This window comes from Pagrus pagrus (assembly GCF_965226575.1).
Source record: "Pagrus pagrus genome assembly, chromosome: 24".
Classification (NCBI taxonomy): Eukaryota; Metazoa; Chordata; class Actinopteri; order Spariformes; family Sparidae; genus Pagrus; species Pagrus pagrus.
In genome coordinates, this window is record NC_140206.1 from 11,402,814 (window position 1) to 11,423,788 (window position 20,975).

The window sequence follows — 20,975 nt, forward strand, 5'->3', positions numbered from 1 at the left end:
TAATGCAATTAAAGGATGAAGGCAAACAAAAGCACAGTCAGTTAACACCTTATCTGAACTCAGAATCAGTATAACCAAACCTAATGTTTGTGCATTTCAACTTATTTCATTTCCTGTTCAAAGTGAGGAAGTTGATTTTTCTTCTACTCTCTCTTGTACTTTTTAGTCGATTCAGCTGCTGGGTTATATATCTGTTTCATGGCTGAGATGGTGTAGTGGCTTCTTGGAAACATTTTGCATTTATTCATGAGGTACTTTATGTCCAATTTTTCTCTCAGAAAGCTGGCACCTGTGCAATATGGCTATGATTGAAAAGCTCTTTACATAAACGCACAGATGTGCCTGGCATTGAGTTGTTTACACCACAGGTGCTGTGGTCCACATGTTTACCTGCTTCAGCCTGTATCTGATACCTGATCTACTGAATAACCACACAGGGAATTACGAGATACCATTTCAACATACTGGTTTACATATGAAGTCAACTTTAAGATGAAGAATAATTAGTATGTCCTTGATAGCAGCCTGAGCTTGACCAGATAAAAATGGTAAGTACCAAATGTCAGATTGCTATCAGCCTTATTATGTCGTACAAGTATGGTCTCAAAACTCATTTGCATCTAATTGAGATTGTAAAGATGTGTAGATGTATTCTTAGAGAACACAGTTTTTCACAAATCAGCTTCCCTGTAGGATATATTCATCTACAATCTGTTTGCTTCAAACTGAGGACATCTGTGCTTCCTGTGAGTGGACTGGATGTTGCGGCAAAGTGATAAGATTGCAAAACTATTTCCGTTCTGTACCATTTTTTTCTCTCAATGAACAGAAAACACACTTTCTTCAATTCCATTTGCATTTATTCTAAAGGGAAAATATATAATTCAATAAATATTGCGGCAACAACATCGGCAAAGACATTTGAAGGTGACATCAACATTCAAGAAAAAACATGATAATGTACATGGGGAGGAGACGACAGATTAGAAAATGAAGATAAGAGTCGGGGCCACTGAGCTGTCTAACGTGACAGCGCTGGCATTTTGAACAAGCTAATTGGGAAAGTTTGAAAGTTACATTGAAAGTGCATCAATACCTTTTGATATTTGAACAGCTCATTAATTGCACTGTTGTTAGAGAGACAACCACAACTTTAAAAACACTTGAGACCCACAGGGCTAAGGGTTATAAAACCCATACACTAAAGTTACCAAACCATGGGGGGGAAATAATATTATCCAATTTTAAGAAAAAGGCCTGGTCACACCAGAAAGTGGCAAAATATGCTGTTTTAGAAGGTGAGGGCTAGTAGCTAGGCAGCTAACCGCTAATGCTAGCAAGCCAGGTCAGACACAATAGCTGCCTTACCTTTTTATCTGTATTGTTTACCCCAAATAGTTGATTTCCTGTCCATCGTCTAATCAATGAATAGCTGGAGCTCTGCAATGAAGCGTTACTGACGGGGGAAAAAAGCTATCCAAGTTTGCTAAGTCTGCTGAGTGTTTGCTAATTAGCAAGCTCATTAGCTTGGCTGCTAACAGCACACTAAGTTCACACAGTTTATTTAAAAGATGTATTCAATGAATGGTGCAACACAGCTAATTAACTATAATAGATTCCATCAGTATGGACTTTCTCATTATCCATTCCCTCAAAAGTCAGCACTGCCGAGACTGTTAACTAATGGTCAATGGCACGAATTCACAAGAAACGATTTTTATTGCAAATGTATGCCATTTTAAACACTGGTGTGACCGGGCGTTGTTTAACATTTTGCCAGACAGCAGAGTCTGAACACTTCAGGGGAATGCAAAGCAGAACGCTCTGATGTTTTCAGAGCCTAATAAACAAGCTTTAATTGTTGTTCTCATTTCCACTCCCTCCCTGAAGTGCAGTGGAAAAATGATTCATAGCTCAAAACTGGCTGTCAGCCTTGTTTGGACATTTCACACAGTTGCTCGAATTTTGTCAAATGTTGGTCAATTAAAGCTTTTGGGCCCATTAAAAGTCCATTAAGGGTTTTAAAATGCATTTGCTCATCACACAGATTGAAGGAATTGTTGGCCAAATCCAAGAGGCTGAAAAACAGCTTTGAGTCATTTTAACTTATGACTCCATAAACCGTCAGTGTGGAGAACAGTTAGCATGATGTGTCTTCAGAGAGTCATCATGTATCCATAGCTGTTGAGGTGAAATAAACGGGCGCAGAGCGGCTGTCTGACTAGTACAAACGTGCAGTTATAAACACAAACGGCTTGGGCGTGACCGGAGGAATCGTTCGGCTCCTTGGATCACGGTGGAAACTCATTGGGATGAAGCTAAAAATGAAACGATGCAGTTACACACCAACGACTTCACATTATACCGACAACATATCAGAGACAGGGGGACAAACAGCGTCAGGTTTCCTTCACGCAGGACTAAGAAATTCCTCCTCTAAGCTCCTCTGCACACACACTAACAGTTACAGGAGCAGGGGTGAGAGTGAATCAGTTCAACTACCGTGACGAGTTGTTGTGTAACCCTCCGAGCAAAAAGTCTTTGATCCAGCACAAACAACAGCAGCTCCTCTTTTTTTTTTTCCCAGGCAGCAAACCCCCATCACCGGCTTTGGCTCCCATTCAGAAGATCACATGTTCTCACACCCTTCCTTTACGAATGAGCATCTCCTAATGACATCACTCCTCCCGCTCATTTCCTGTTTGGTGGTGGAAAGCCTCGACTGCATCCGCTTCGTCGTCCAAGAGGAAGCGGGTCACTTCCCCGAGCAGGTAGCTCGCTGACAGATAGCTTCCTCATCTGGTGGGGCGGGGGGCCACATGGGTTGGGACGCTACTACGCATTGAGTTTTCATTGGTGCAGAGTATTCCAGTAACATGTACATCAATTGAAGCTTATAAAACCCCTTTCCAGACAAATAAGGGGTCTTTAACATGCAGGAAAGAGCGCTGCCCCGTAGCTTCCTGCTTGCACTGTGCTCTGTCCTCATTCTCAGTCTAATCCTCCTCAGTCTGATCAGTCACATGACCGAGCAACTTTTGGCTTTGTCCTTCCGGAGGTCCGAGGCCACAGCCGCCAGGTCGGGCCTTCCGGGCATGTGTGAAATCCTCTTGTTCCCGCGGGCGGCCTTGCTGCGCTTGACGTTTTTGTTGTTTTTGTTGATGCAAGCCAGCGTCGCCACGTGGAAAATGTCTCTGACGCTGTTCTCCGACTGCTGGGCCGAGCACTCGATGTAGGGCGCCGAGATCTGCTTCGCCATGCTGGAGCCCTGAGGAGGAAGAGGTCAAATATGGTCACCACCGGACGAAAAGGCTCAGGTTAGCAAGAGGTCAGCGCATTTCTAAGCACTCGCGTCAAAGATGACGGAAGGATTTTCGATCTTAGGGATCAGTTAAACACGGCTTAACATAGTGTACAATGAGGGATTATTCATTAATGATCTCGGTCACAAACCGATTTACTCATTGCACGTTTCATTCAATTTTCTAGAGTTTAAAAATGTTACAATGCTGGTAATCATACCTGGTCATAAGAAACTGGTGTCTGTCTGTGGTTGGAAAGCTCCACCAGTGTGCTCAGGTCGGTGCGCAGGTCCGACTTACATCCAACCAACAGCATCTTAGTGTTGGGACAAAACTCCTGGATCTCCCCTTTCCACTGTGGAGAAAGACAAAAGCTTGTAATCACGCAACATTCGATGTTTCTTCTTGAGTCATTCAACATTTGGAAGAAAAATGGGAAAATTATCTACCACTGATGTTAAACAAAAGGGTATAATATGAGTAGAAGATTGATATTAAGCACCATTTTCTCAAAAGACCAACCAAAGCCTAATGCATGAGAATGATGATTAAAGCCAATAAAGGGTTCAAATATTTGTTAAAATATGTATGTTGGCCACAAAATCCCATGAGCTCTACCCCCGTCACCCGTCCTTTAAGTACAAAGGTTACAGCTGCCACTTCCTGGAGCCCCTCACGCTTTGAACCCTGGAAAGGAACTACAAATAATCCCCATGTTTCCTCCCTGACAACAATAAATGCTCTGTGATCAATGGCATTTCTCCAGGGGCTTTAATCTGGGGCTAATGTGCCTCAGGGCTGACTGGCTGGCTGGCTGGCTGGTCAGGGGATCAAGTTCATCGACATCCAAAGAGGAAGTTGTTTCGTACAGTGTGTGTGTATCACCTTCTGTCTGCACAAACACCACTTGACTGAAAAGCCTCGACCAACGCTCGTTCTAATCTGGACGCTCGCTGCCTGAAACATTAGCTTTAGCAACCACAACCCCACAGTTTGATCACCAGACAGACGCTCACATTGAAGCATGTGAGCAAACAGCCCAGTAAGCAGAACAACTGCTCAATAAGTTCCTAATTACTGCTAATGACAGATTACAGTGTGCAGAACAGATGAATAAAACAATACAGCTGTTCACGAGCCAACACCAACGTGATTTAACACTACCGTAGCTGGGTGTGTGGTGAAAACATTAAGACCCTCCAATATGGCTGCCACACATGGCTGTAGCTTCAATTTCTAGATTCAATCAGTTAAGTTCTAGGCGGAATAAATAAGATGGTTGGGTCCGATTGGTTGTGGGTTGGGTTGAGATCATGGTCTATGTGTTCTTGGGTGACTTTAAGACTGTCTTTTTCTATAAAAAAAACTATGTATTGATGCCAAGTTCATGTAGGTCTTTCCATGGTTCGGTTTTGGATTGGGTCCAACATACACACTTGCCAAAACCCCAAATTTAATTTTTATGGACAGCTAAAATAAACACCATGGAAACAGGAAGTTCCTTACAAAAGAAGAGCACATGCCAGGTGTATTTTAACTGTAGAGAACAATGGTTTTACATTTTTAGTACCATCAGTCAGATGACTGAGGCTGCATGTCATGCTTTGTGTTCAGGACACAGTCCGACCTGTGGGAATCAACCAGTTCGACCACAGTCATATGTTAACCGCCCAGCAGCTCCATGTGAGAAACTTGACCCAGCGACTTTCCAGTCACACTACAGCTTTACGACTTCACATCACGAGATCTGACGTGACCGAGACTCCAAAAAAAATCGTTTGACCGTAGACCTAGACTTTTGATCCAGTTAAATGCACCATGGTCTTTGTCAGCAGATCAAACTAAATCAAAGGAGAGGAATGTTTGGAGTTTAAAGGCTTAATCAAAGGCTTGATGAACGCCTCTTGAATGAAAGTGGCATTAAAAAAAAAGAGCAACAAACCTTTTTCAGCACGCTGTCGAGTGTTTCAGGGCGGCTGATGTCGAAACAGATGAGGACGGCGTCAGAGTCCGGATAGGAGAGGGGCCTGACATTGTCGTAGTACGGAGATCCTGAAACAAAGGAAAACAAGAAACCAAATTCAGATTCAGTTGACTGCTCTTTGAAGCTGTAGGGCACTCACAAATGTACATAAACCAGGTCAATGCAATTTTTCATGTCATCCTTCTGAATTTAAGACTGGCCTGCAGAAAACAATTCTGAGCACTCTGCTCATGATGGCTTCAGTTTGCTGTTGAAGGCCATAATGGGATACTCTGAACGAGGATTCAGCCCCAGGGACACCAGTACAAATCTTGCCATCAATGCTTTACAGACATAAAATTGTACTTGTGTCACAAGGCTGGATTAGCCCTGGTTTTCCAGTTCAATAACTTTTTTTTTACTCAAGGACACTGAGTTGTAGCTGTACTGAAAGAAGAAATACCTAAAGCGAGGGGCAGCGACTACATGAAACATTAAAACATCTAAAATGCATGAACGCGGCCAAATCATCGCTTTACACTCCAAAGCATTTCTGACAGTTATTTCTCACATGACATGATTGCAGCTCAGCCATAATCCATGGCAACCAGGCGAGAAAAACAAATAACGCCGCATCAGTAGAAAATATGTGCTGACTGCGACAAGATCACTTGTTGAAGAAATCCTCTCCGGAGAAACAGAGAACTTCAGAGCGAGGAAATTACTCCCTCCTCAAAATTGAAGCCATGTGTGAGGGAGACGCCCATCTCTCCGCCAGACTGAAACATCTCCGGAGAGGAAGGGGAGGTGGAGGAGGGGAGGAGAGGGTGGCGTCATGTCAAGGTGAGTCAAGATCACATGACAAGCTAGAGCTGACCACACACAAGCGGCTGCCAAAAATCTGGAGAATTTTGTTTTTGGGCAACTGAAGGTCCCCCTGGGAGGTCCTTTCCAAACACTGCTGTGGAAAAAAGGCCTGGAATGCACTGTCACATGCACACACACACACACACACACACACACACACACACACAGGGATCTAGTTATCCTAATCTAAACAGTCTGGATGGGAGACGACACCGTTTAAACAATCCACGTTTCCTTCCAGGCCTGGGCAGCGCAGAACAAAGTACGACACCAGCTGACGTGTGCGCAATAAACCAACCATTGCTGCACAGAAATCTGAACTGTATCCGTCTCCGCAATCAGGCATGGTCAGTGTTCGGAGGTCAAATGGGCGGATTCAAACTTAGCTAGGGGTCAACAATACTTTGAAAACTGTGCAACCACCAAATGCAACAAATTAATATCAAAATTATATGAGAATATTAGAAATAACTCCTTGTTTGTGCCACTAATCAATATTTTTGCAATCCTCAGAAATCCAGATTTAGGTGATTAAAACATTGACATCATGTGCTATAAAGTATGAAAGGCACTCATACTATTATCAACTATCTGCTAGCATTAGCTGCCGGCCAATAGCCTACTTGACTGCTTGCTAGCTATAGCACAGAGCGCTGGAAAATCATGTTTAGCTTATGTTAGATCATTTCATGGCAATAACTCCCTTTGTCCTCGATGTAGACAGCAAAAAGAGGATCCTTGCTAACTTTTTAAATATTAAAACAGCACAGAGCTGGCATTTCTTGCTAACAAACCACATTTGGTTACAGACACTGATTTGCAATAAACGTTTACAGGCTACCAGTTTCACAGCCCTGGATTTTATTTGGGGCTATTACTGAAAGGACAATTTATGTTTGACGACACAATGCCGTGCTCTGGCTCAAACCCTGAATTTGAAAGTATCATTTCCTCAAATGTCAATACACGCAGGCCGTCCAGGATGTAGCTAATTCTGTCTTCATGGATTTAACTATATGAAAAACTGCCTGTCAGGGAAGTGAAGCCGCCAGGAACTACACAGAATAATTTATTTTAATGTCTTGATCTAAACATAATGTGTTTCAGATGGGCACGGGCTCGTTATTTCCCAACGACTTTTCTGCTTTTCCAGCTCGCTCTCCGAGGATCTCTTGGAAAGCCGTCTGATAGGTGACACCACCTAAACAAAAAGTCTTGACACTGAGCAGCTATCGCAGACACAACACAGGAAGTACGAGGCGATGAGGAATGTGCGATCCCCCCGCAAGAATTTATTTCCCATTTTTCATGGCTGTCTCACAATCAATCACGACCACATTTCATTGTTTCCCTTCTTCTTTTTTTTGTTCAGCCCTCCCCGCCTGGAACCAATCACAGGAAAAATAGGACCCTGCCACTGAAAGGGTAAACTGCAGTCGCTTGACATTTTCCAATGAATTGATTGTATTCACCACCCCGATGAGATGAAACACACATATCTGAGTTGCGGGGTGCGGTGTGTGAGGTCTTGTTTTCAAAGTGTCTCTGAGTGTCTGCGCGTATCCCTGTGAATTTCACCTGGAGATTAAAGTATTTATAGCTGCAAAGCTCCCTGAGTGCATCTCGGCAAACTATTTCCAGCTGCACAACATAAACAGGAAAGTGAAGAGCGGCAACTTTCAGAGAGGATCAAAAATTTGCATGTGGCGCGGTGAAGTGTGTGTATACAGGTCTAATGGTTTTCAGGAGGATTTTAATAGGAGACGTTTTCCTTCTTGTTTGCCGTTTACAGCAGTCGTAACTGCATTAGGCCTGCGTCTGAGACTAAACTCTGCTTCGAGGTCATCTTCCTGCCAACTGGAAAGATAAGAGGAAATCCCACAGCTAACGCACACACACTAGTATACACACACACACGCACAAAGACCTGGTGACTGTCATCTAATTAGCTCCTGTCATTGTTCTCCCACAGGATCTCTAAATCTGGAAGGAAGACACACACCCTGTCCACCCTCCCTGTCCTTTAAACACACAGTGACACACACTCTCCAGCCCCCTCGCCTTCTCTTGAACATATCCTCCCTTGCGTCTCGCTCACAGCAAATGAATACTGTCGTGCACACTGACATTAGGAGGATGCTGTGCTATAACGTGAAACAATACCCAACTTCCACTGTGGTCCCGATGAAAAACCAAATGACTTTCCATGACCGAGTAGAATCCCTTCCAAGATGTAAAAACGTCCTTCCTTCCTGGTTTGCTAATGTGCTTTTTCAGGCTCATTTCCACGACAGCTGGGATGAAAGGCATCGCTTAATGCAATAAATACACATGAAACGAGTTGGAAAATACATACTGCTCTATTCATGTAATGTGAGTCATTATTCAAATTCCCAGATGTTCCCTGACTTCCACCAAAAGACTAAAAAAAGCCGACATTCATTCTGGATGTTGCCTGTCTGGGATACTGTTTCTTAAATATTCCATGATGTTCGAGACATCCAAATACCTGTAGGAAGCCTTTACACAAATGGCTTACTGACATGGAAATGTACTTTATCTCACACAAGCACACATAGTCCTGAGGTAAGCCAGCTGCGTCTGACAGTCTGGAGGTATGGCAACAGGTCTGCAGGCCTGCTGATTTACTGCATAGCTAACATAGCTGAGCAAAACTGAGCAGAGGGGCAGTGAGCATGTGTGTGTGTGTGTGTGTGTGGAGGGAGGCATTAAGCCTTCGGGAACACCTGTGGAAACAACAAACACCAACAGGCACGTCGAGCCATCCTACACCATCCAGCTTAAATATATAACCTCTCAGCAGCCAGACACATCCAACACAAACAGAGGAGACAGGGAGCAATTTAAACTGAAGTAACCTGAACCAATATCTGCTGTAGTTGCTGTGGTTACCAAGATATCTGTTGGTGCAAACACTGCCATCCTGCCACTTAAAATTTGAAACGGCATCAAATGCTTAATGACACAATAACACATATTACAATGTCTTACAATGCAATACGATATGTAATGATATTACCATTTACATATGTTATGATGCAATGTGACAATACAATATTATATGATCCGATTATATATGTGCATTGTTACATCATTGCAATATAATATCAACATACAGTGTTACTATACCATTATACACTATACCATAAGATATGATACATCTGTATGTGTGATGTTACTTTGTATCAACATGTTTAGTTACAATGTTACTATTTGCTACCATAAGACATGATACAATGATATATGTGTGATATTGATACTTTGTCTCAATATAATGTTAAGTTACAATTAAGTTACAACACCGTAAAATATGTTAAGATATTACGCAATGCAACAATAAGAAATCCAGCCCTAGTGTATACAGTTGTTTGGCCAAAACTTGCTTTACTTATGATCCAGTTGTTTTTGTAAGATGTAACTCCTTCACTGTGGAAGGGTTCAACAAGACAAACACTCCAACGGTAATCCAACCGACTGAAAAGCTAACATCCACATGTGAATGGACCACTGTTGAGATCCACAGTAATGAGCTCTGTAGGTGCTGTTAAGGACACTCAAAGCCACATTAACAACAAAGTGTGAATCAAGTGCGACCACATTACGGCTAACACAAAAACACCAGTGAAGTTTAACATTGGCTTTCAAACAGGCAGCATATTTGAGCAGGTGTACAGCAGGACACGGAGAGCCCAGAATGCAAAGTGTTCGGTGTCAAGACCGGACACAGATTTTAATGTCAGGTGTAACATCACACAGTATTTCCATGACATTAGCAGACAGGAAGTCCATTCATCTCTCCCAGAATTCCAACGTCCCTTAGTTCATACACTGTATATCCAACAACGGCTCAATGCTCTCTCGCCAGCCGGCAAATTCCACTGTGATTCAATTTCCCTTTTAGAAACGAGGTAGGGCTTTAGTGAACCACGCCACTTCTCTTTCACCCCGCCAAGGATCTGGGCCTGCTGGGTACAATAGGGGTCTTTGTGGAGGAGGAAGTAGAAACCTTTAGTCTGAGGAATGCCAGACATGCGGCTCCAATTCGCTGAGCCCAGAAATGTGATCCAGTGCAACAATGGCTGCCGATGGAGGAATGGAGGGGGCACAGTGTGTGTGAGCGGCTGAGGGGCTTACTGGGTGCATGAAAACGTCCCATAGCCAAGCTGTCCGGCATTACGGGGGGAAACGGCACATGCAACGTGCTCGAGAAACTACAGAGGGAAGTGATCATCTGACCAAACCATGTCATCCTGTATCTTCCTTTCAAACTCCTTTATCTGACTTTCTTCCTGTTTGTCAAAGTGGGTCATCTTTTAATGCGCAAAGTTGGCAGCTGTTCCAATCAGCTCCAAACAAAAACAACAAGAACTTTCCCTTAAGGTTCCCAAGGATGAATACCATTAAATGAGATCCTTGGAGTCTAACGTAAGTGTCTCATTGGGAGTCCTTGATGTGGAAATGCCGAGGAGTTTGTGTTGTGCTGTTTTTATTGAAGCTTTTATGTGTCCTAGCTTAAGAAAATTGCAACAAACATCTCTAAATATGAAGTACTAAATACTAAGCTACTAATTCTATGTTTCCTGCAGTCATTTGACAAGTACATCATGAATATTTCACAAGCACAAAGGTGCAAAATCTGTTGAAACAGACCTTCCATGAGCCTGGGATTAGCGCCGAAACGATAAGTTGATTGACAGAAATTTAAAAGCTGCTTTAATCGGTGTTTAATATAAACAATGGATCAGATGACTGTGAAAGGGGTCGCCTGAGAATTATACACCTGACCCCCGTCAGATCATTTTAGCCTCTTTCAGCTCGTTGTTTTGGTTTCCCGGCCTGAAACTTAACTGTTTAGGTTCACTCTCAGCGCTCTCATGGGATCGTTTCCAAATGCAACAAGCGGCTGTTATAAGAGCAGAACAAAGAAAAAGAAACAAACAGCAGAAAGAAAGTTAGGGACTAGCTTGTGAACATAGCAGAACGTTTAGCAGCTAAATAGCCACATATTTAGGAATGGAGGAACTGGACGTACATTTATCATGTTATAAAAAGATAATTTTAGCATCTTTCAGCTCATTGTTTTGATTTCACACGCAACAAACGGTTGTTTAAAGAGCAATAAGAAACACAGTAAACAACAGAAGGAAAGGTAGCAACTAGCTTGTGAACATAACGAATCGTTTAGCAGCTACAGAGACAGATGTTGCCCTCACAAGCTGGTGCAAACAGGAATGCTGGACATACATTTATGAGCCTAATGAAATGCTAATGTTATTCGGAGCTGCTTGATGTGTACATAAGCAACTAACTGCTAATAGCCATTAGCAAATAGACAGTGTTGTGTTTACATCTTGCTGTCAAGCCTCCATGTGGCCCAAAATTAATCAATTATTGATCCAGTTAATAGGACTGTAAATTCAATATCTTTGGGTTTAGGACTGTTGGAAAAGCAATGTAAAGACATCACCACCTAACCTCCTAAGCACAAAAAAGGGGGAAAAAAACTAAATAGTCAAAAATGAAAATTGCTGTTTTAAGCAGCCCTGTCTGAGATTACCTAGTTATAGGTTTTCAGAGGCATTTTTGCTCTTTCAACTCAGGAAAATGAAAGGGGGCCTCGGGCACAGAGCCACAGGGGTTGTTCTGTTTACCTTCACTATCTCTTCCTATCCTCCAGTTTGACTCTCAAACAAACACCTTTGCAGCTCATTTAGACGAGCAGGCGGGCAGACAGACAGCATAAACCGCTTCCTCTGCCGGTGAAAGAAGTGCGAAGCATCAAAGGCTGCGCCTCGGCCCCGACGGGCCCCACCCTCAGTCAGGGGAGGCGAAGCTAGCACAGACGAGCAGGGTGGGGGACAAATGGAAGGCAATACAACTGGCAGGCATTTACCTTAATGACCCAAATTACTCTCATCACCCTCCCTTTTAAACACACACACACACACACCAGGCTGCTCATTAGGCCACTCATCACAGCAGAACAAAGACCACCACGGTGTGTGTTTGTGAGGGAGGGGGGGTGGAAGTATGGAGTGTTTGTCTTCATCTCTGCGTCCTGGTCTTTGTCCGAGTGCATGCTGGGGTCAAACACACATACACACACATACTGCACCCCCCCCCCCCCCCCCCCAGCACACCTCTGGAGATAACGGATCAATTGGATCGGCCATAGACGATGGGTGTCTCTACAAAGGGACCAGTCAAGCCGAAAGCTGTATCAATCAGTCACTGGGTGTGTGTGCATGCTTGTGTGTGTTGGGTGAGGATTGAAGGAAGGCGGAGGGGGGGAGGCTGGCTCCATCTCAGACCCGCTGATCTAATAGGAACCACGTCCCCCCCTCGCTGTTTTATGAAGCAGAGAGAGAAAAAGAAAAATGGCTCCAGGCGACCGGCCAACACAGTGCAATAAAACAAAATTCTCACTCTGGCCGGCTTTCATTTCTTCGCCTCTCCACTTCAACGAAAACACACATTCTGTAGGGGTGGAAGAATTTGAAATGTGAGCTCCTTGTTTTGCTCACTTGTACTGTTACAACTCCTGAAAACGAGGACTATGTGCTGATGCCGAGTTTTACTATAAAACAGTAAAAATCTGACTTCATGTAGCGGCTTTTGCTGCCCAAATGAGATCCAACTGTCAAAATTTGTGTGAAATCAGAACTTGTACAAATTGATGGTAACACTTTATAGTAAGCATCATTAATAAATAGTTAATTAATGCTTAGTTAATAGTGGAAAAAGAATTAAATGCTTTATAAAACAATTACCAAACAGTTATAAGGTTTATAAACATAACTTACATCCAAATGTTTATACACTAACTACAAAGTGTTTATTAAACATTTATAAAGTATTATAAACACTGGTTGCAACTTTACGTAAACAACTGCTCAAATTATTGTTTATAAAACATTTCATTGGTTGTTAACAGTGAAATAACTATTTACTAATGATTACTTAACTATAAATTTACCATTTATTAATGATGCTTACTATTAACTGACTCTGTTTCTTTGTTTCTTTTCCGAGGAGGACAAACGTTTTTCATGCTGATCTCCACATTCGGGAAAGTAACTCAAACATCGCTCAGGAATTCCAGGCCAGAGACCCACAACAGCTGGCTGTGTGCTTGTCCCCGCCCATCACACACACACACACACACACACACACACACACACACACACACACACACACACACACCAAATGCTCGCACACACGCAACATACGCCTCACTCACGCCTGACTGCTGTGCTATTCACTGCTCGGGCATTGATTGATGGGAAAGTGGGTTTGTTTACCCTCAAACACACATTTAAGCACACACACATACACACAGGGGATGCAGCAGCTGGTTTGGACCCTGAACACAAAGTCCGACCAACAAAGCGATAAAAACCAGAGAGTCAGTACACGTGTTGCACAACAAAACTTTCCCAAAAACCCCAATGGGGAGAATTTCAAAGTATGTTCTCCAGATGTATGAATATGAGCTCCGTTCAGCCTGTCATTATCGTTCCTTTCCTGTTTCTGCTTTCGATTTGCTCGGCCGGGAGGAATTCATAAATCAAAACGCTGCACTTTGATGCATTTCTGTGTTAACACTTATAGCTTATAAGACTATAACCATTTCTATGTAGGTAAAAGGTGAGCGGCTTTCACAATGTGAGCAGGAAACGTGCCTGGCTTGTAGGAGCAGCAACTCCAGACTCCAGAGAAAAGGATTAACCCAGCTTTATTGATTAAAATGGGTCAGAGATTAATTTCATTATTCAAAAAAAATGTGAGCCTGAGCCTCTTTATGGCTCATGGTTTAAGGGGAATACCTCAGCGTGTGGCGTTAAAGGGGCGCTATGTAGTTTTGGAGAATAAATTCAAACACAGAATTTGACTATTAACAATATTAATGAGGTAATAATACAAACTCAGAAATAGTTATTGTTACATGACTGATCTGTTTGAAGCTAGAAAGGTGGCAGGGTCTGCCACATATAAACAAAGTAAACAGTATGAAATTGTGTTGTCCTTTAAGGTCAGTTTGTTATCATGTCATGAAGACAAAGAGAGTTTGTTTATCTATTGAGATTTTTCTCTTCTGATTACAATTTGTCCAAAAACTACATAGCGCTCCTTTAATTTAAGAGGATGTGGCCAAACTCCGGATGAAACTGTACCTCTACCGGATCATTTCTTATCAGCGGGAGCGGCATGTCCACAGGGGTCACAGGAAGCTTTTTGCACAAGTGGCCTGCGTGTTTGGACATGTCCCCACATTGCACCACAACTGACTCTCAGTGACACCCAAACATGGAGCAGGCAAGACAAGAGAGAGCTGAGGGAAGAAGGGAGGGCGTAATTACCTGAGGTGTCCCACAAACTGAGCTCGATCCTCTGAGTGTCGATTTCAAAACTGGCTGTGTAGTTTTCGAACACGGTGGGGACATAGCTCTGCAGGAAAGATGGGAAGCAGAAGAAAATGAAGTGTTGTAACTTTGAAAAATGACCAGAAATAAGCTTGTAAACAGAGGAATGACACTACATCTATGTGTGCTGCTGCAGTTATAACTACCTGTACATGCTCAACTTGTATCACAGTACTACCACAGTTTAATGTACACATACATGCATCATAAAGGTAATGTCCTTCATCTTTATTGGAGCATCTGTCACATCCATCTCCATAAAACCCACGACATGTTTGGTCGTAACAGCCCAGTGTATTAATAAAAGCAGGTTAATTAGCATCATCACTCTGCAGGGTCTCACCTCAGGGAAACAGTCCTTGGCGAACACGTGAAGCAGGGCAGTCTTCCCGCACTGGCTGTCTCCCACCACCACTATCTTACACTTCACACTCTGACTGGGATCCATGCCGGATTTCAGAGATGATTTCTGACACGAGCGTCTCTCCTTCATTGATTCCCGTCGGGATAAAGTGTAAAAATATGAGTCCCAATCCTCTGGTGCCTTGCCTGCGTCGTCGTAGGTGTACAGTGAAGCGACAGATGCGGTCGAGGTGCCTCCCAACTTGCCTGTCTTACTGCCTGCCTGCCTCCCCCTGTGTCTCCGCCTGCTCTGAGCCGGTAAATGCCATTTGCCTGTATTTATAACGTCGCAGGAGCCAATGGCAGCGGTCTGCACGAGGCTCGTCCCCTCCCGCGAGCCTCCACACAGCAGCCTGCCGGCCCCGGCCCGTCCTCCATCATGGCGCCCCCCTTCGGACCACAACTTCCATAACAAATAAAGACAAGGTGATTAACATTAAAATAAACCGAAGACAGAAGTTGTTTTTTTAAAAAACACAAGCACATTAAGACAAAGTAGCCTTTTCAGGGGTAGATTAAGAGGCATAAAACATCGACCCACGACCCGCTCCGTGCTCAACAAATGCCAGTAAATGTCAACAAGCAAAAAGGGCAGACATTTTAAAATGTCCATCTTTTTTTCCTAACATTAAAAAAAGAGTCACTTCCTGGTTTGGGGCGAAATATCCCAGAGTGCACCTTGTCACACAGCTATGTTTTACTATAAGTCCTGTGATTTTTGTTGATTTGTTCATATAAATGAAAGATTTAAATACCACAACCTCAAAATAAACAAATAAATAAAGACATTTAGATATACATTCATTTCCACAAAAGGACAGGACATTAACTGATAATGCTACTAGCTTGTTTGCTTATAGCCTAACTGCTAATTACAATTAGCATTGACATGAAGGGGGATTAGTGAAAAGTAAACATAGACCTGTCCTACAAATGAAGACATTGTGACAGAAGTAAAATTTTGTTTACATTCTTCCGTTTGAGGCCTTAAGTTAAGTTAAATGTCATTAAATTAGCATAATATTAAAAATAATTTATGCTTTAAAGGGGCTCTGTGTAATTATTTGTGGCAATTTACATGTATTAATTACTTTTTTATTAGCCATGTGTGAGGGAATTGTAACGCGACATGAAAAATGAGACCTTCCCTGTCAATCTCCGTGCCTCGTCTCGGTGCCTCTTTCCACTCTGCTAGCGGAGTGCGACAGTAGCTAACGTTAGTTTAAAAATGGAGTCTACCAACATAAACTAACGACCGGCTTCCAGTACCAATCAGAAGCCCCACAGTGCTCCTTTAAAAAATGTTTTATTTACCATTAAATACAAATGCTCTTGATTTGAGAGTATTCTCTATGTTATTATAAAATGATAGCCTACCTAAAATCTAAATTAGGTCTAGGGGCGTTACTGCTTTTCTCAACAAAACCATCCCCCCTCTGCCTCTGATTGGTTGACGCTGTTTGTTTGGTTGATTAGGTTCAGGCATTAGGGGCGAGATTGGTTAGAGGCAGGTGGATTACGGTGGGTCTTGACAAAAAAGGCAGTGGGATCCATAATAACATTGACCATGGCCAATAATGCTTCTCGGAGGTCAGGAAGTCGTTCTTCCGGCTTGTTCATGTCAGAATGTCGGAGCAACATGGACGCCAACAAGAAGCTGTTTCGCATTTTATCACTCAGAGCGCTTAAACAACACCTTGACAGCTGTTTCCAGTATGTATGATAAGGAAGAGCAAAGGAAACAATACAATGACTTTGGTAAAAGATTCTTACCATCAAACCAATGAAAGAAATATGCTTACACAAGGTTTCTGCTGGGCCAGAGAACAATAAAGGGTAACCTGTAACGTGGAGTCAAATTTGATCTCAAGGTGACACAGCGACACCTCATTATCATCATTCTTTATGTTTTATAGACATTTCACTCAATTCTCACAGGGACCGAGCCCGAAGCTGAACATTAAGAGCAGGTATTGATTGAGTCACACGCATAGATGATTTTCTTTTACAGCAAGCAAATTTCGAAATTTCTCCCTCATGGAAAACCGATAAACCCAGTGAACCCAGTACCAGATGCTGCTCCTTTCCAGTGAACAGCTTTGGTAGTTTCCACTGAGGATTCCCTCATTATCTGTGAGTGATACAGATACACATACATATTGTGGCATACACAGCCGGAAAAAAACACATTAGCTTTCATCCTTACAGACACAGAGAAAGGAGTAAAATGAAAACTAGATTTCCCTTCAGGCTTGATAATGCACCACATTCACATGTTTCTGTCTTTTTTCTGTGTGATCAGGCACCCTTCTGGTCTCAAGACCTCATCTCTCAGCCTTCAGGCTACTCTCCCAAACACAGCATCACCGCTAATTTTACGAAAATGGGAAAACAGCAGCGTTCTGCATCAGCTCTCCCCTCTGTGATGGAGTGATTGGACTCTCTGTGTTGCTGGCAGTGTTTTTTACAGTGAGACAGCTCCACCCTGCAGGCTGTGTGGTGGGAGTCCCGTCTGTTGTGTGGGAGCTCTGCCTCCAGGACGCAACACTGCCAGGGGGATTTTACACACTATAGCACTGCTATTTGGCTGCCATCTCTGTACCATATGCATTTGACCTCATTCAAATTCTGTCGGAATCGGAAGATTTTTACCTGCATGGGGCGCAAAACAGTCATTTTGTGCTTTTTGTTTTGTGAAACTGACCTTAAAGGACAACACAGTTTCACACGGCTTTACTTTGTTTATATGTGGCGGACCCTGCCACCTTTCTAGCTTCAAACAGTGTTCAGGGGACCTTATTTTCATCTGAGAACAGCTTGTTTATTCAGTTATGGAAAAATTAAACATTTCTGAGTTTGTATTATTACCTCATTAATATCAGAAACATTACAATTCTGAGTTTGCCCCTTTAAACTCCATCATTTCTTTAAAATACACCCATCTTACTGAGATTGAGAGGGCCATAGGGGAGGAGACAGTGAGCAAAACCACATTAACTGAGGTGTTTACACACTGTGCCCCTGCGCCCTTCTCCAGTTTTATTCAGGCTGACTGCCTTTGTGTGTCCATGTGTGTGTGTGTGTGTGTGTGTGTGTGTGCCGCACTCTGCTACAGCCTGCAGCGTTGCCAATCTCACTTTGGTGCAGCCACACATTTGGGCCAAAGTGAGACTGTGCAGATTGACGACGCAACAGCAACACCTTAAAGGAAAATGTCACCTAGATATCAACAATCTTTATTGCAGCAAAGATTTATTTCACATTTGTTAATCTCTTTTTCTGCCATTGTTCAGATGAAAACACAGTCTAACTGTCCTCCTGTTAACTGGCTCGGCTGACAGTTGCCCAAATACTGTACATGGCTCCCGGAATAGAAATGAGGGTACCACCTGTTTCTGGTCACATGGTGCTGTCAACATCTTGTGCATCTTGTAAATTTCCATGAGGGACATAAACTTCCCCTGATCAGAGCTCATTTTTTCTACAACCTCCTAAACATTAACTGTGCTCTTGTTTTTCTCTGGTGGCTTTTGACTGGAGGAAATAGAAGCAGACCCGTCTTTCAAAGCACCGCGGGAGCCTTATTTTTAAAGAAGAGTGGGTGAACAGAACAACTAAGCATCAGCTGTGTTTCAGAGATGATCTTGAGGTATCCTTGAGTGAAACGTCAATAAGCTCAAGTACTGTATATATCCCTTGGGAACCTCTTTACCACGTATGTAGCAGCCTACCATCTTCACTGTCTGTCACATACAATAAAATAATGCACAGATGCCCTTGGAAAGTGAGGGGTTTCTAGCAGCTCTGTGAATGTAAGTGACAACTGTATAAATGCAAGTCACTGAGGGCGAATAGAGTCTCAGTCCTGATGATAAACTCCATTTATTAACAACAAATAATGATGTACTTTACATTTTAAAGTTGAAATATGTAATAATTGGCCACCTGTCAAATTCATACTCACAACAACCGCAGGGCTGCAAATCATTAGAGCAAACACCTGCTGCTGCTGCAGCTAGTAAGCTCAGTTAGCCGTGCAGTTAGCAGAGTGGGAGCTTGATGCTAGCTGGTTAGCATGCTAACTTCAGCAGATCTCATGATGTCAAAACTAATTTCTTCGCATTCGGTTGAGAGCTTCAGTACATTTTTGAATGTTTTTCATCTAAGATTCTTACAAACTGCACCTTTAATGAATACACTATAATTTTAATTAATAAGCGCCGATACTGTTTGAGATAAATACTGAATGACCTTGGTCTGTATTCCCATGATGCTTTATTACACAACTAGGTCAGCACACATCTACCTTGCAGTGTTGTCAAAGCAGTTCAACGTGTTAGCTCTTAAAAAATACAGTAGCTGCTGACAGTAAAGCAGCATATATTTTTCAAGCGATAAATAATTTGAATTATTCATACATAAAATACCTCAAAGCGGCAACACTGTAGTTTCCAGTGATAAACTCACATCTGTGTGTGTTTTGCAAGGCAAGCACCCATCGCTATCTGTAATAATCGGCACAGTTCAGGTCTGGGTCACGCACCGGTGCACATAACTCATCCTGGGAGGAAAAGCTTCTTGGAGCGCCGAATAAGAGGGATTTGCCATATTGCCGCAACAATTTCCAGAAATATTAGGCAACTGTTTAAACAAACAGTTTACAATAATGATTTAAAAAATCTGTCTCTCTTTCGGCAAACAGGTCACAAGATGATTAAGAGTGAGTAACAAATAATAGAATCTGATCCAGGTCTGAAGTGGATTGTGTTTTGGCCAGTGGGCCAGCAGTGCTGGAGGTGTATGACGAGTCTAGGTCACTGGGCCGCTCTCCCTCTGCCCTGACAGCAGGCTGCCCCACAGTTATCTCTGTCGACGTGCATTCAATCAGCGGAGCACTGACATTTACTGCCGGGGCAAACCGCAGCACACGCTCACTTGTTCAGTTTGAGAGGGATTTCCTCGACGGTTAGTCACCGTGACTGGGAAATTAAGGGCAGATTCAAACCAGTTCAGGGAGAAATAGCGAAGGATGTGTCTTTTGTTTTTTATATATTTAATATATTTTTGCTGTCATCCGGGCCTTGGTACCAATCAAATGGAGGCTTTTGATATAAGTGAGAAAAAAAATGTAATTTTTAGACAAAACTAACATCGACTTAAATCATCCTTTAACTGCCCTGTCCTTTGTGTCGCAGCTATCACTAAATAAAATCCTCAAAGTGCCTTTGTAAAATAAAATACATTTAGTTAAACACAACGTGTCAGATGGTAGTTTGACCCCTCACAGTATTCTGCCTAACTAACTGCCCCCGCTCTCGGTTCTCAGCCTTGATCTTTGCCTGACAGCAGCAGGGGGGCTCGGTCTGAAGGTGCTCCAGTTTCAGAACAAGGAGAGCTGTTATTTCACACCAGCTGAGCTAGTGAGTGACCCCCGTTGACATACTGTATGTGAGAGCGCGTGTGAAAACGTGCATGCATGTCTTCTCACGCACATTACTTTTCCTAAATTTCATTTGCATGGAGAATAAATGCAGCTATTACAATTTTGATATAGTGACATGACATTAAAATATGTCATGATGACAAACGGGCGTCAGTTGACTTTTTAAGTCCCATCCTGTAGTAGTTACTGTTGATACACATTAAATTATTGTTTCTGACAAGGCACATGTTTACAGTCATAAGAGCGGCAGATTTACTGCTTGAAATTCATCGTAAATAATGAGTCCCTAATTCAAGACGATATGCAATTTCGCTGTCTGAAATGACTTTAGCCAGCTTGCTAATTGAGCTAATGTGTGCTCCACGAGAGAAAACAAGAACCATGGACTAATAATGACAACTGGGTCCAGCGTAAGAGGCAGAGCTTGACTTACATCCGTCCACAGAGCCAGGGCTTGACAAGAACGCCTTCAACGCCTTGATATTGATATCATGTACGTAGAAGGCTAAAAGGCTAAAGCTAACGAGAAACCACAGGAAACATTTTGTTTCAGT

General features: G+C 42.8%; 1 protein-coding gene across 1 annotated transcript; it reads right to left on the reverse strand.

Moving 5' to 3' along the window:
• Positions 1-1,256: 1,256 nt before the first annotated feature.
• On the reverse strand, positions 1,257-15,357 carry rnd3a (Rho family GTPase 3a). Its single transcript, XM_084346922.1, has 5 exons — positions 14,920-15,357; positions 14,514-14,601; positions 5,245-5,354; positions 3,523-3,657; positions 1,257-3,268 (listed from the first exon to the last, which is right to left on the reverse strand). The coding sequence occupies exons 1-5, from the start codon at positions 15,067-15,069 to the stop codon at positions 3,020-3,022; spliced, it is 732 nt and encodes a 243-aa protein (XP_084203048.1). The 5' UTR covers positions 15,070-15,357; the 3' UTR covers positions 1,257-3,019.
• Between the last annotated feature and the right edge of the window lie 5,618 nt (positions 15,358-20,975).

Excerpts from the sequence above, each read along its gene's own strand:
- rnd3a (XM_084346922.1), bottom strand. The coding sequence starts at position 15,069 with ATGAAGGAGAGACGCTCGTGTCAGAAATCATCTCTGAAATCCGGCATG. Across the intron at positions 5,355-14,513 it reads CAGTTTGTGGGACACCTCAG|GATCTCCGTACTACGACAAT; the intron begins GTAATTACGCCC and ends CCTTTGTTTCAG. Across the intron at positions 3,269-3,522 it reads CACCAGTTTCTTATGACCAG|GGCTCCAGCATGGCGAAGCA; the intron begins GTATGATTACCA and ends CTTCCTCCTCAG.